This window comes from Leucopleurus acutus, assembly GCF_964270905.1.
Source record: "Leucopleurus acutus genome assembly, chromosome: 2".
In the NCBI taxonomy this organism is placed as follows: Eukaryota; Metazoa; Chordata; class Mammalia; order Artiodactyla; family Delphinidae; genus Leucopleurus; species Leucopleurus acutus.
Window position 1 is genome coordinate 14,833,092 of NC_139143.1, and position 16,963 is coordinate 14,850,054.

Sequence of the window (16,963 nt, forward strand, 5' to 3'; positions counted from 1 at the left end):
CACTATTCACTATTATTTTATTGAATTGAGAAATCAGTAGGCATTTCACTTGATGTCATGCATTTGTTTTTTGCATTTTCTTTAATTTTCACGGTTAAGTTAAAATTTTAAGGAATAGGATCTTGAACTCCCTTAAAGGAACTAAAATGTACTGTTTTCATGACATCTGAAACCTAATCTTTGTCAGTAAGTATATATACGTTTGACTACATGGCTCGGTATATCTTTCACCAATTCATGTCAAAAAAGAAAATATTCATTTGCTTAACGTATTTTGTTCATTTGCTCTAGTATATTGTTTTTTAGGTAGACTTGGGTGTTGATATCAGATGGGACATTCCATTTAGTTAATAATAAAATACTTTTAAGAGAAAAATGCTCCATCAGTTGAAATCATATACCCATGCAAAACATATGTATATCAATCAATATCTTCCCTAAATACTAATTGTGTTTCTTGGGTATATTTTGAAAAATGTACCATTTCAAACCCTTTAAGATATAGCTTTTGAAATCTGCTAAGTGAATGAAAACTTATGTTAAGTCTATGCTGTAACCAGTAAAACCAACTGTTTGACGGTCCATTTAGGAATACGAGGCTGTTACAATAGTTATCCCCTAATTGATTAATTTTTTTGAGACCGTTCTCCAGCCCCTCCTTTCTTTCATCCACACACAGAAAATGGTAAATTCGTTGTGTAATAGACATGACTCTGGTATTTCTTCCTTGTAAAAGATCATATATATTAAAATCTTATTTATGGAATGAGACTCATTTCAAGGTTCCGCTGTTATTACTCGAATCAGAAAACTAGATTCTGTTCAGATGATAAAGTTTTTAATCTGTTTATTGACTAGATGATTTTATAAATAAATGAATGGCTACTTCATAGTTCCTAAAGCATTCAGTCTCATAACTTTCAGGTCACATATGATTTGGTTGGCTAGTGCCACGAAAATCTACCTGTCCAATAGAGAAATGATCCTTACTGAAACTTAGTTTTTTTTCTTACAAATTACATTGATCTTTTATGTTTGATACACCATTACTTCATTCATTCATTAATAAATATTTATTAGCACTAACAGCATGCCAGATACTAAACATAGTAAATGTAATGTCTGTCCTATTGGAGTGTGTGTATGTGTGTGTGTATGTGTGTATGTATGTGTGTGTGTGTGTGTGTGTGTGTGTGTGTGTGTACGTGTGTATACTTATATACATATTTACAGATAAATGTTTTTAAATGAGAACCTCTAAAACATATATTCATTTATTCCTTTTTCTTTCCACATACATCAGAGCATCTAATTTAACCTAATCTAGTCAGGAAGTCTTCACAGAGGAGATAACATTTGGGCTAGGTATTGATGACAAACAGTAATTTGGCCAGTGGAGACTTTAATTTAGCCAGTAAGAAGCATTATTCAGGGCAAAATGTGTGGAAGGCTTGTACTTTGAAAGGGTCTGATGTGTTCTGGGAACCAATAAAACCAATTCTTCAGTGCAGCTACAGAATGCCTCAGGTTATTTTCATCAGAATTAAAAATGTGTCAACTTTATTGATGTCCTAACAGAATTCATGTGTCAATATTGTCACCAATATAAATCATGCTTCCGAAAATGCAGGTTATTCAGTTCCTCCTTCTACTAACTCTTCTTCATATCCACCACCATCCAACACACGCTTGAGTACAACATTATACACCAGAGGATTTGAGAAACCTCTGATAGCATACTGTTCCTTACACCCTCAGATCCTTTTGTGGGAATAAATACATAGGCAAACAAAAATGTAACACTGTTTCCACTGCTTAAATCTGTAATTGTTTAAATTTTCCATTGATGGTGGATACCTTTTCTTTCCCTCACTCATTTGTTGCTGAAAGATTTTTGTTTTCCTAAAAATGCTGCTGAAAATGTTTGCTTTTGGAAATTGAAGAGTAAAGGTGATCAATCACTGTTGGAAGTTCTTATGATACTTTGTAGATTGTGAGTGAAAGCTGCAGCTGTCTACTCCTGTAGCTATCTGTACTTATGCCACCAGAATGTGGCACCTAAAATAACTTTGCTGTGATTTCTGTCTTCGTTCTACTATATCATCAGCATGAAAAAGAAATGTAAACAAATAAACTAGATTTCTTTCTTTCTTTCTTTTTTTGAAGAAAGCATTAGGCAATGAAACCTCCTATGAAAAAATGCAACCTCCCAGATTTAGAGGTTCATTTTCTTTTTTGAGGTAAGTCTTCATACGATGACACTTAGAAAAGGACAGCATGAAGTAAATTCAGAGCAATGAAAAGAGAGCACCGTGACTCTGCCATGTTAAATGCGAAACAGATATATTTTTGCTCATTTCGAATTAAGTACTTTGCTAGGAAATGGTACACCAATGTTGACAGAAGTTGGCTTTCATTTCTAGACCCAACTTTTACTCACATTATGGTATTAAGCAAGAAAATACCAGGCTCTACCTCACATTGGTGGTCATGGAAGAAAGGCCTTCCTTCTAACTCACCCTCCATGCTTATGAAGTTAATTTGTTTACCTAACAGCTACAACTTGAACATGTTTATGTTATAGGAGAACACGTGTCATGGAGCTGACCCAGTCTTTCCCTATTAGCAAAGCAGAAAATGTTACTTGTGCACATTTAATCTTATTACAAAGAAGGGGAATGAACGTCACACTCCTTTGAATATCATTCTCCGGAAACCATGTCCTCTTTCGGGGCTTGAAACATTTCATTTTTGTAGGTTAAAAAATCAGAATCCATGTCAGTAAGACTCAAACTTAGATTTTATAGTATATTTATCTTAAGCATTTAAACTTGAAAAGAGTCAAGTCCAACCGTTCTTTGAAAACCAGATGAAGGTCTATGAATTTTGAATGCTTTCATTTAAAGATAATGCAAGTAGAGGATTCTTGAGAACTCATATGAAAGTCTCTTTCCAGACTGATAAAGAAATACTTGTAGGAGTTCCTAAGTAATTGAAAGGAAAAGGAGTGAGAACATGCCTCCCTTCATAAACTCAATGGCAGCTAAGTTATTATAATCTACAAGTCAACATTTTCCTTAAAATAGAGCCTATTATTTCTCATAGCTTGTTCTTCCTTTGTCAGATCCAGAACAGAGAGGCGCTCATGCCATCACTGTGTTTGCAGAAGTTTTATCTGATCACCCAGGAACCAAGGCACAGTGAGATCCTGAAAATCCTAAGGGTGGATTGATGCTTAAAATGAAGGTCGCTACCCTTTTGTTAAACCCAGCCTGCCTCACCACAGCAGCATCAGATGACAACAGCACATTTTCCAGATTTTCCAATTGATGAAAATGTCAGGAAACCCAAAGTTATGGCTCCCCTAACAACCATAACTTGGCCACCTTGCACAGAATGATTAAGGAAGAAAAGTTAGAAACTGACAAGTAGTATAAACCCACAGTTACACTGAGTTTGTGTCTACACAGACAGCGCAAAATTCAATAATTAGGCAACTAGCTGGGTAACTCAGACCAAATCATCCCTTACCTAAGATATTCATAAAAAACAGAAGTATTTTTGTTGAAACTAAATTATCTGGATAATGAGCTCACTATTTTACTTGGTACATGGAGCTATAAAGGAAAAAATGACGACTAGAATGATCTGAATTTCAGAACATAATAACATTTGAGATGAAAGTGGTGTGTTTTCTATATATTAGAAACATACAGCTAGCCAAAAGAGACCGCTTGCCCAAGGAAACTGACTTCAATTTATACTTACTCTCACAAATGTGTTCATAAAGGGATGCCCAGCGAAACTTAAGTTAATTTTACTTTTTATATCAAGAGAAGTACCACTTAAAAAGCTGATTCTAGCTGTAGCTATTGGTGAGATCAGATCAAGATGGGCAGAAACCCTTCAATGGTTCCTTTGTTTATGTAGATGTAAGTTATGAAGGAAATAAGAAATGGTGAGTCTGGGAAGAATAGGAAATTAAATACTTTTCCTAAAGACATCAGAATTCAATGACCATCCTCCCCCGCCCTCCCCTCCAAAAGAAACCCACAAATAGTCAGTCAAACAAATACGTCAGTAAGACAAAATATGTCAAAGAGGAGGCTCATTAAGGGGCTGCAACACAGGTGTGCAGGAAGGTAAGCTGACTGCTCCCATCCTTCCCTCTACAGCAGGGACAGCAAGCCTGGCTGCCAGAAGTTAAAGTGGGTGCTGACTGCACCTTCCAGACAAGATCGCTTCTTTTGAACAAAAACACTGGCACAGCACATACACCCACACGTGGTCTAATTTCCAGTTTTCTCTCGGATTTGTGAGACAAGTCCCCTTGGGCAGGAGGGGCCCCTGGTCTTTTGGACTTACAAAGGGTAGATGTCTAGAAAAATTCTTTTCACAACATGAAGACTCATGCCATTCACTTTGAATATTAGAAAGAAATGCAGGGACTTCCCTGGCGGTGCGGTTGGTAAAGACTCCACGCTTCCAATGCAGGGGGCGCGGGTTCGATCCCTGGTTCGATCCCTGGTCGGGGAACTAAGATCCCACATGCTGCGTGATGCAGACAAACAATAAAAAATAAAAACCATAAAGAAATGCATATTGTGGGGGTTTTTTGTTTGTTTTTGTTTTATTTTATTTTGTTTTGTTTTTTTCACAAGCTGGTTACATGGGACAAAGTGGTTTATCTGAATAGTTGAAAAAAATCTTTGCTAGTGCTAGCAGAAAAAAAAAAAAAATCTCTTGGCATTTAGTATTATGAGGCTAGTCAAAATATCACCTCAGCACATTTCGTTATATGTATACTTCCTTTCTAGAAGCAGCTGTCATCAGTATGTTTATGTCAACTTATGTTTCAATCTAATTTGTGGGGATTTAACTTAATTTCATTCCTTACATCTTCGATTTGGACTTATTAAAAATCCTTACAAGCATCATTAAAAATTCAATAATAAAATTTTGGCCTTGGTCCTAATTCCTTAATAAGTTTTCATTGCTTCTATGAAGAAAGAAAATTAACTTTCTGAGTCTTATTCTGTTTTTCTGCCAACTACCTCACGGTTAAAAGTTAGATTCAGTAATGTTAGATAGTCAAGTCCTCGTTATTTTGGAAATTGCTATATTTCAGGCACTTAGAGTTCACAGATAGTTACTCTTCCCTATGATTTCCCTAGGTAGTGATGGTGTATCTGTAGTTAACTGTGATGATAGTAATTGATACATGTATGAGTGTGTATATGTGTGTGTGTGTGTGTGTGTGTGTGTGTGTGTGTGTGTGTGTGTGTGGTTTTCTCCACTAGACTGTGAGCTCTTTGAGGGCAAGGGCTATGCTATTCATCTTTTGTTCCTTAGCACAATGCCTGTCAGCATATAGTAAACAAAAAGAAATTGCTGAATAAAATGAATTTCTTCAACTGAAGTCATCATTATATAGCAATGCTGGATTAAGTAACTAATGAATTGAAAATAGTGGAGAAGAGTCTAGGGACCACGATAATTTAGACTGAACCAAAAGGATATGCTAGTAATCGATCCCTCTTAGCTTACAAAAATGGCAATTTTACATGGTTCATTCTATTGTTTCCTTAGATTTACGTGTGGCCTCTCTTCAAGAACCTCACCATATCTGTAATGTTTTCCCACCAGGACCCTTTCAGATGGACAGGAGAATTTTCCTCATTCCCCAAAGATAAGAACATCACAGTTAATATTCCTAGGGCACAGAGCAATGAATACCCAACCCTTTACACATTACTAAAAGTATTCTTTCATTTAGCATCTATTGGCACAGCCACTGTGTGCCAGGTACTACGGTGGGGATTGTGATGGAGAAGTCATGAAGACAAGGCCTTGCTCATGGTGGATATGGGGTGTCCAGTAAAATGGGGTGTCCAGACAGGTAGCCAGGTCAGTACAAAGACAATAGAGATTTGTAAGGGGTGTGCTATGGAAGTACATTAAGGAGGCAGCTGATTCAGACCAGGAAGAGGGTGCTCTAGGAAACTTCCAGGCCAAGACTTGAAGGACGGTAGACAGAGGGAAATGGCAGCTATGGGGAGAAGCTGAGGGGTGGGTGTTGCCTGTTAGAGGCGCCAAACGCAATACTAACGTGGCTGAAGTGCAGAGGCCCAGCAGAGGAAGAGGGGGGACAAGACCAGATTGTAAACAGAGTTCAGAGTAGAGCTAGTCAGTGTGAGTCTAGAAGCATAACCCACCTGATAGAAAAGTCATTGAGCAATAGGTCTTACAACTTTTCCTAAAAGAATACTTGTGGTTTTTTGAAATTTGATTACATTGCTTGATTCATGAAGGTCTAGACCTCACTTAATCCCATCCAATCTCCTCATTTTATAGACAACAAAAGTGAAGCCCAGAGAAGTTAAGTGACTCCCCTAAGGCCACAAAGCTAGTCCTCCAGCACAGGATGAAACCAAACCCATGCCTCCTTACTCTCCCGTGGGGTACTCTTTTCTGACATTGCCCATCTGCCCATTTCTTGATCTCTTCGAACTCCAGACTGAATTCTTTCGAGTCCCAAGCCTGTTAACTAAATAATTTTTGTGAACTGAATCAGTGATTTATAGCAAATTATTTCCTGGAAAAGCAAGCATTCTACAAGTGGCCCAAACGTTCCCCAGTTTTGAACATGTTCAACATTTCCAGATTTCGCCATTACGTGTCTGGCTAGGGCTGTGACAAAGGCGAGAAGCTAAGGCTCAAACACCTACAAACTTGACTTCAAAAGGCTTATTTGAAGCGTGCAGTTAAGACGGCAAATATTAAACATGCTGACTGTTGCAGCTCGATGATTAATGCCACAGATAATAACCAAACATGTTTTATTGCGTAACTGGCTCACACAATGAAGACACTCAGATTCTTTGAACTATTCAACATGCCCCAAACTAAATGTCAGCGTTTGTTTTTATAGTTTTTGTAATCTCACCTGCTAAGACCCTTATCTTCATAAAACCACCGAGTTCCTGAATAAATATTGTGCCACAGATTTAAATCTTCTGGGGGATTTGATGCAAGTGGTTGCTGGATTTTACATCTCAGAAGCTCATATCTAAAGCAAAAGATAAGCAGAAAGATCAGGATTATCTCACCTAATGTTATTACCAAAATTCAGGTTGTCTCACGGTACGAGTGTGTGGGGTGTATGTGTAAACGTAAAGAAAACATCTTAATTTTCTTTTTTCCAGATAATCATTTTTTTTTTTTTTTTGGCACAAGTGTCATCCGCGTAGCTAACTGGAACAATTAGCTACATTCACATTTTACTACTATCAGTAAAATGATAACATTTAGATTTCTTCTATATCAGATGTGCCAAAACTTTATTGCCAGTTTCACACAAAATAGAATTACAAAAAGCTTATAAAGTTAATGATTTCCTAAAACTTCTACCATCAATACTTTATAAACAATGATAATATTATCGACTCCACAGTCTTGCCTAAGTGTCAAGTTGTTATAAAGCCATTTCAGAATCACAGTTCTTTTCTTTCATCTTATCTATATTCCTGACCACATGCTTCACAAGTTTCCAGATAATAATAACATGCCAAAAAATTACTGTGCTATCTTTAGAATTTTGAGGCATGTTTGTGCAAATGTGTCATTTAGAACATGCATTAAGCTTGCTTAACATATAATAAAGATATACTTTGGAAATCAAGAGAGGGGCTGTGTAGAGATGCACTAGAGAACAGCAGTTGTTGTTTCGAGGGTTTTTAGTTCCTCACAATAGCATGCTATTTTTACCTTGATGATCTTTTTATGATTCCATATAAGTCAAGATACAGAAGGTGAAACTGTATGAAAATTATGAGTGAGGCAGACATAGAGAACAGACCTGTGGTTGCCAAGGGGGAGGGGGTTGGGGGAGGGATGGAGTGGGAGTTTGGGATTAGCAGAGGCCAACTATTATATACAAAATGGATGAAGAACAAGGTCCTACTGTATAACACAGTGAACTATATTCAATATCCTGTGAGAAACCACAATGGAAAAGAATATAAAAAAGAATGTATATATATATATGTATAACTGAGTCACTCTGTTGTACAGCAGAAATTAACACAACACTGTAAATCAACTACACTTCAATAAAAAAAAGTGTTATGAGTGAGGAATATCCAATAAGGAACTAGTTCAATGTTCCTGTGTGAGGAAAAGCCTCCTTCCTCCCTTCCTTCCCAGAGAGATAAGACGGTAACAAAATCCAAAAGCACCATCACTTTCTCTTACCTCAAATTGGGTCCGTTTGGCCTAGTTGGTGGCTGCCAAGAAATGCCAACATACGATTCACTTAGTGGAACCACAGACAACGGGCTAAGACCCTGAGGCAGGGTGGGATGCGTGGTCACATGGGTAGGGAAACTCTCTGTGCACCCCCCTAGATGCCCATTACCCCCCGAGCAAGCCACAATGGTGACAGAATAATTAGTGAAAGGAATCAGATGAGTAACGACGTGACTGAACACAGAGGAAGTAACGTTGGTGATCGTGATGTGAGGGTCAGGCATGCGGATCTCGTAGGTAAGGATGTCTCCATTCAGGATAAGTGGGGCTCTCCAAGTGACCTGAAATAAAACGTAAGCTTAGCACCGGTGTGACAACACAGGAACAGAGCAACTGCAGTTCACAAGGCCTGGCGTTTTGCTCTGCCTTGTTTTCAGTCAAGTCACTTTCTAAATACCCACTTTCGACTTCGCCCTTTGCACTAGACAGTGATGAAGGGTTTCGGATCAATTAGCAGTACACCAGGAACTAGATGAAATGCTGTTTCCTGGGCTGGGCTTTTAGTCCGGAGACTTTCTAAGATTGTCAGACTAGTACGCACCTTAGTGATTCATCTCCACCATGGGTGCCCTGAAGGACACAGAGCACACACATGGAGAGAGTTCACACATCCACACGCACCAGTGGGGCGGCAGCAGGATTTAATAGTTTTCTTGTTTATAACTCAATTAAACGAAACGTCAGAACTCCTTGCTTTGCATTATTAGCGGGTACTCTAAATATGTCACTATTCTCTTTTTTTTTGGGGGGGGGGGATGGTGGTGGGAGGGTGCCGAAATCATTCTTTGCATTTTCTGAGGATGCCCTATTGAGTTCCCGAATCTCACTAGTGCATAATGTAACAAGTAAAGCAATAACAACACATCCTGTTCTCAAAGACAAGAGACATGTGGAAAGCTTTAAAAAGGCAAGCAAAGAATGATCCTGTTTAAGTCATAGACATGAACATCAGAAGAAAGAAACACCGTTTTCTAATAATGTTTAACGTTGCCTTTCTTTTCTGGCTAAATACTGTAAGGGCACAGTGCTAACCCACTCATGCTCTTATGGGGGACAAAGGACCCTAGAAGAATGTGCATTAGTCGTTAAAAGATTATTTATGTATATGCTATCACGGGTCATCTTTTTTGTGTTGCCTTGCAATGTTCCTTAAACTTTGGAGTGTATATCCCATCTCCCCAATAGACTGTAAGCTTCTTCATAGCAGGGCCTAAATTGTACACCCATTTAGTGCCATACACCGAGAGATGGAGTTCCAGAAGTAACAGCAGTCATGGCTGTCTCCATTATGTTTTTCCTTAGCATACAGCTATTTTGAAACTTTCAAAGAGTTTTCCACAAGGCGATATATTGATACCTACATTTATAGTTCTACACAAATTCGAAGTCTGAGAGGCATTATAGAAAAATGAGAATGGAAAAGGATGAACCAAAATTTTCTATCTTAAAGAGAAAAAACTTCTTCCAGAAGGAATCTGACCTGAGATATCTGTAGGGTATTCTTCCTAATTCTTGGTGACAAAATGGCCCTCTACCAGATGTCACCGGGCAGTTGCTTGATGATTACGGTCCTAACTTAAAATTAACAAGGACCTGACATCTACTCCAATTTTACTACATAGCTTGAAATCATTGCTAATTTTAAAAGCTTTTTCTGGACTTCCCTAGTGGTGCGGTGGTTAAGAATCCACCTGCCATTGCAGGGGACACGTGTGGGTTTGAGCCCTGGTCTGGGAAGATCCCACATGCCACGGAGCAACTAAGCCCGTGAGCCACAACTACTGAGCCCATGTGCCTAGAGCCCGTGCTCTGCAACAAGAGAAGCCACCGCAGCGCAACAAAGAGTAGCCCCTGCTCACCGCAACTAGAGAACGCCGGTGGGCAGCAACGAAGATCCAACCCAGCCCAAAATAAATAAAAATTAACACACAAACAAACAAAAAACCAAAAACACTTCTCAGAGAGTTCCACACTGTGCTGGTGAAGAGAAATTTTAGATGAGTTCCTTATGAGCACGGAGGATTTGCCTGGATGGAGGAGAGATCAAAGAAGCCTAACGCAAGTAAAGTTTATAGAGCGGACATAGGATTCTATTTGCTTGGGGGGTGCAGCGCCCTTTGTGGACTTCAGAAATGAGTCAAGGTCATATTTACAGGCCTTCCTGGTACTTGTCATGCAAATGGAAAATGGAAGGGTTATCACAGCTCAATTCTACCTGATGCACATGTGGAATACCACTTGCCTCTGGAACTAGAATATTCTGAGAGTTCAGGTCAAGGCTTGGCAGTCCTTGAAAGAATCCAAACTTTGCAGGTAGTCTGTGTTAGCAGTTGAGCTGAGAGTGAATTGATTTGGCACTCAGTTGTTGAGCCTAAGAAAAGCATTCATAACATAAACCTTGAAAAAGATCTCAACCAGCGGAGATTAAGCGATGTGATGTAATGATTCTGGAGACAGTCATTTGAAGAGCTAAAAAATCCCTGTGTTCTCTAACTATAAACGTTTGCATCCAGAAATTGGCTATTTTTCTCACTTAAAAAAGCTACAGACTTAAGAAGATACATCTTTTTTTTTAGTTTATACATTTATTTATTTATTTTATTTTTGGCTGCGTTGGGTCTTCGTTGCTGCACACGGGGCTTTCTCTAGTTGCGGCGAGCTGGGGCTACTCTTCGTTGCGGTGCACGGGCTTCTCACTGCGGTGGCTTCTCTTGTTGCAGAGCATGGGCTCTGGGCGCATGGGCTTCAGCAGTTGCAGCACACGGGATCAGTAGTTGTGGCTCGTGGGCTCTAGAGTGCAGGCTCAGTAGTTGTGGTGCACGGGCTTAGTTGCTCCGCAGCATGTGGGATCTTCCCGGATCAGGGATCGAACCTGTGTCCCCTAAACTGGCAGGCGGACTCTCTCTTTTTTTTTTTTTTTTTGCAGTACTCAGGCCTCTCACTGTTGTGGCCTCTCCTGTTGTGGAGCACAGGCTCCGGACACGCAGGCTCAGTGGCCATGGCTCATGGGCCTAGCCGCTCCGCAGCATGTGGGATCTTCCCGGACCGGGGCATGAACCCGTGTCCCCTGCATCGGCAGGCGGACTCTCAACCACTGCGCCACCAGGGAAGCCCAGGCAGGCGGATTCTTAACCACTGCGCCACCAGGGACGCCCAGGAAGATATATCTTTTTGACAGTACTGAGTTGGAAGACATGAATCTACTTCCACAGAAAATTTTTATAAGGAATTTTATAGCAAGGTGGAGAAGGCCATTGTCATTATAGTGAGTAGGCTATCAGAAATGGTATCTAATTTGATCATCCTCCTGAAAATATCCTGGAGCTATTACTAAAAATAAATGTGTCCAAGCTTTTTAAAGAGCCAGTTAGTTAAATATTGGATTCTATTCTTTCCAGTGCCTAAGACTACATTTACTAGAGTGTGGCTAAAATATGTGAGATTAAAACTTTCATTCCGTTTAATTTTCCATGGCCTTTTATATATCTATTGTTCATAGAAAGGATTATAAAATATTGTTGCAGCGCAAAAAACTCAGACCCAAGAGCATGTTCCTGGCCTAATAAGCAAAAGGTATGTTCTCTAAAACAAGACTTTTACACTGAAATTTTCTAAACAGAATTGTAGTTTCTGGCTGGGAATAAAATGTTTATTTTGGAGTTGCTTTGCCAACAATGATGATTTCTTTTATTTGAGTGGTTCTTAATTGCTTAGAGTTCCATTCTCTGTTTAGTTATTGTAAATTTGCAAAAAATAGGACAGGTGGGTAGGTGTTTAAGGAGCTACTGACTTTTACCTATTTGTTCAGATCCCTGAAGAGTGGCCCTAAACAATCAAGGGACCTACAAGATCCTGGCTGTAAGCAAAAATTTAGGGAATGTAGGTTAGATGATTGGCTTCGGGACTGAAAACTGTAACACACATAAACATTGTAACTTACTTCTAATTTCTTTAACTCCATCAAACCATATTTAAGAACTTTATGAATAAGAGGATTTATGAAGATTGATTTGAGAATGGGCTAAGAATAAATATCCTTGATATCTGATGTAGGTTACTCAACCAACGCTGTGAGACTTGGAACAAAACACTTAACATCTCTGGGCCTCAGTTTCCTTGTATCTAATGTTAAGAGACAATCCTCGCCCTCATATCTACATAGAAGATTTTATAATTCTAAGACTACTTAATCAATACAGAATATGAATGACCACAGGGCATGAGAGTGTGGTAACATTTGACTCCATATGGTAATTCCTCTCAACAACTGACTCCCCGGCAAATCTTCTCATACAGAACAAGGTGTACAATAAGTAGTTGTTGAAATGAAATGAAATTTTTCCTTTAAGATATCTTCCTTTTCTTTTAAAGTTGTTAATATTAATTTTTTTACTTCGGATATTTGATTTGCATTTTGTATTCAGAGAAAAAACCAAAGATATTGATACATACAGGAAAATAAATTACGGTCCTTCACCTCGACCTCCTCCTATCCCTCCCCATTCCCACCCTGTAAAGGTGAAAAGGTGATAGCTTTGAATCTATTCTGCCATACTTTCTCACACAGCAAATATATCCACACATAGGTACGTTTTCTCTCTCTCTTTTAAATTTTTTTCTGGAAAAATTTTATTTTTTATACCCATTTTTATACCCATTATTAATCTGTAACTTGATTTTCACACTCAACTAGAGATCATGGGACACACCCTGTCATGTTTTATGTTGCATAATATTCCTTTCATGGCTGAAAACAGACTATTCAGTTATCCTACTGACTTGACTTTACTGTTAAAAACCATATTTGAAAATGTATGTATACATACGATTGTACACTTTTTTTATTTAAAAAATTTTTTGGCTGCACTGCACAGCATGTGGGATCTTAGCTCCCCGACCAGGGACCGAACCTACGTCCCCTGTGTTGGAAGTGTGGAGTCTTAACCCCTGGACTGCCAGGGAAGTCCCTGTACTTATTTATTATTGTATAGGTTAGCAAGAATTGCTATACCAAAATGTATGTTTAGTTTTAATCATTATTGATGGATTACTTTCCGAAAAGTTTGAAGTAATTCACTTGATCACAAACAATGAAAGAAAATGTCCATGATTTGTGTCCCCACAAATTCTTGAAATTACTGCTCCTTTTAGAGATCAGATTTGTGATTACCAGAGGCAGTGGTGGGTGAAGGTGGTCAAAGATGAAAACTTCCAGTTATAGGATAAATAAGTACTAGGGTTGTGATGTACAACACGATTAATACAATGAACACTGCTGACATTACGTATGAAAATTGTTAAGGAAGTATTGGGTTGGCCAAAACGTTTGTCTGGAATTTTCCATAAGTTGTTACAGAAAAACCCGAACAAATGTTTTGGCCAACCCGATAAATCCTAAGAGTGCTATCACAAGGAAAAAATGTTTTCTTTTATTTTGTATCCATAGGAGATGATGGATGTTCAATAAACTTACTGTGGTCGTCATTTCATGATGTATGCAAGTCAAATGATTATGCTGGACCCCTTAAATGTATACAGTGCTTTGGGTCAACTCTATCTGAATAAAACTGGAAGAAATAAAAAGAAATTACTAATCCTTTTGGTCTTGCCAGTATTACTTGATTATTTCTTTAATTAATTTGTAGTCCCTTGACTTTTTTAAGATATAAATATTTTCAAACATTATTAACTCTTTGTATATCCTCTTATCACATTTTTTATCCATATTTTATACTTTGTTTTCTATTGAGTTGTCTTTTTAGCATAAGTTATTAGAAGTTCTTTGTTTATTATGGGGAAATAATTTATTTTTCTATAATGTCTTATAGATGTATTTTCCCAATCTATCTTTTGAAGTTTACCTTTTTTTTGAGGAATCTTATATCTTGCAAAAACAAAGTTGTTTTCTCGTTAAATATAACTATCTATTCTTTTAAGGCTGCAGGGTTTGCCTGTGAAATGGGGATAATAATAGCCTTTATCTGACAGGGTTGTAGTAGTAAGGACTCAGTGAGAGCAATTCCTGGAACTTAATATGAACTCAGTGAATATTCGTTGTCATTTTATTTCCTTCCAAATTCTGTAATACCCTATATGGGAAAAGAAACTGAAAAAGAATGTATATATGTATATGCATAACTGAATCACTTTGCTGTACACCTGAAACTAACACAATACTGTAAATCAATTATACTCCAATATAAAATAAAAATTAAATTAAAAAAGAATTTATAATTTTTTAATGGTTTGATTTAAGCAGCTATCAAAGACCAGCCCATCTTCAAAAACAGGTGAGAATGATGACTAAGACTTAATTCTTTTTACTTTGGCTTATTATCAACCTGTAAATGAGCAATGCTAAGAGTACACACCATAGCAAAGCTGTGCGTGGACACCATCTGGGGGACAGGATTGTTGTTCCTTGTCGCACACACACCAAGGCTGGTGGTTTTGGCGATCTGAGCCAAGAGAGGACTCTTCTACCTGAAAAGCTGAGAGCTGCAGGCCTGCTCTTTCATTCTGCTTTAGCCGTGGGAAGGTGGGCCTGCGAATGGGGCCATCAGAGTTCAGAGGCTCATGTTATCACCAAAAAGCAATTTTTTTTTTCCTGCGTCACAGTTATACAACTTAGTTATTCTATGTTTTATTTTTATGAGTCCTCAATCGTACTCAAGACTCCAGTGGAATAAATTTATAAACTGACTTTTTCCTAATCTGGTTTTATGTTGAATATTTGTTAGAAATGGCTACTGAATCTTACGTCTTTTTTCTGCATCTATTGATAAAAAAAAAAGGGCTTTCTCTTTTAATCAGTTGACTTAAGCAGTATGTTGATAGATTTCCTGATGTTGAACCAACCTTACATGTTTGGAGTCAGACCAGATTTGTCCTGGTATACCATTCTTTTAATATACTGCTGAGTTCAAGTTGCTAATATTTTATTTAGAAGCTCTGGCTCTATAGTCGCAGTATGAAATTAGTCTATAGTTTTACTGAACTATCTTCTTCAGGTTTTGGTATTTTTTTTTACCAACTTTATACAATGAAATGAATTTTCTTAAAGTTATTAGATATCACATCAAAGTGCATGGCTTTCACACAACCGCTTTGACCATATATATTCTTTTCCTTGTAATCAAATAAGATATTAAGAATGTAATTTTGATATGCAACTTTCCCTTTTTCTTTTTTTTAAAAATTTATTTTATTGAGGTATAGTTGATTTACAATATTAAACCAACTATAACTTCTGCAGTACAGCAAAGTGATTCAGTTATACATATATATATGTGTTCTTTTTCATATCCTTTTCCATTATGGTTTATTACAGGATATTGAATATACTTCCTTGTGCTATACAGTAGGACCTTGTCGTTAATGCAACTTTCGCTTCCCAATGCTCATGTCTATGCCAAGTTATCTCTTTATACTTACTAAGATGCTACTTTGGGTTATTTTCTAGTTGGCCTAAATAGGTGAAGTTTCCTTGCTTTCCCTATTAGATGCAAGCTCTTACAGGTGGAGTGGTGGTGAAAAGACCACATGGTACGAAATGGGAAGAACTAGGGTGAAATACCAGTCCATTTCCTTTATTATTCCCCACCTTATCAGCTGGTAGTGTTTATTCCTGATTTGTTTCTTCCCTCAAGTCTTTTCATTTCTGGGCATTTTATATATGTTTATGTTGTTTTGACTAAAAGGTACACTCCATGAAGGTGGGGATTTCGATTTGGCCACTACTGTATCCTCGGTGTCTAAAAGAGGCACTCATAAAGATTTATAGGTGCTCGATAAAGGTTAGTAGAACTGAAATTATTATTACTGTGTCAATAATATTACTGACAATTCTCTTCATCCTAGTATTTGCAATGACTATGAAATAAATGTAGAATAAATTTCTTAACCAATGCATTCATGACCATCCTTCTGTTTTCCTCATATTTTATCCATTTGCAATTTTAACTTTTAAATCTTATATTTCATAAAGAGAAATCACTGTATTGCTGTCACATTGCCTCTGTTTACCAGATAAGCATATCACGAGCACATTGACTTTGAGTCTGAAGATCTTTTTGAACCTAATGTGAGCCCAAAATTCTGAAGCGTAAATATGTTGTTTTGATATTATTTAAACACATGTAATCCAATACTAGATTCAGCTGAATATTCCTGATGACTCTCTTCATTGATAACTTCTGATTTTCTAGTTATAAAGTGAGAATTAATAAAAGGTGCGAATTTTTAAAAACTATCACTAATGTCCAATGTCTGCATATTCCAAGCACCTTCTTAGAGACTTTTAGCTTCCTGACCTGGTGAGTGCCTGTGAGATTCTGCTCCCAAGCCAAGCTAATCTAAACTTTACCTTAGCAGGTTGACACGCCATGTACACTGTCTTATTCCTGGATGAGGTTACAAAATGCAAAGAGGAAGGAAAAAAAAAAAAAGAATGAAAGAAAAAGTCAGGCAATTTGTTTTGAATACTTTTGATCACCGTTTATAGATGCTGAATCACATAGAATTGGGCATTGAGCCCTTATTTTTCTGAAAATATTTATCATTTTTCAGATCTGCCTAGTTATTAAATTCTTGTTAGAAAGAATCCAGAAAAAAGTCCATTATCTAGCTTTGGCTTTGTGAAGGGACTGTGTTTATG

General features: G+C 37.6%; 1 protein-coding gene across 1 annotated transcript in view; it reads right to left on the minus strand.

The window, feature by feature from the left end:
- USH2A (usherin) overlaps window positions 1-16,963 on the minus strand; it is a gene marked incomplete at both ends in the record, with an annotated part of 783,425 nt that overhangs the window by 257,024 nt on the left and 509,438 nt on the right. Inside the window, 2 exons of the mRNA XM_082834448.1 lie at window positions 6,947-7,069; window positions 8,254-8,588. Of these exons, the coding sequence (XP_082690574.1) occupies window positions 6,947-7,069; window positions 8,254-8,588 (458 nt within the window). The remainder of the gene's footprint in view (window positions 1-6,946; window positions 7,070-8,253; window positions 8,589-16,963) is intronic.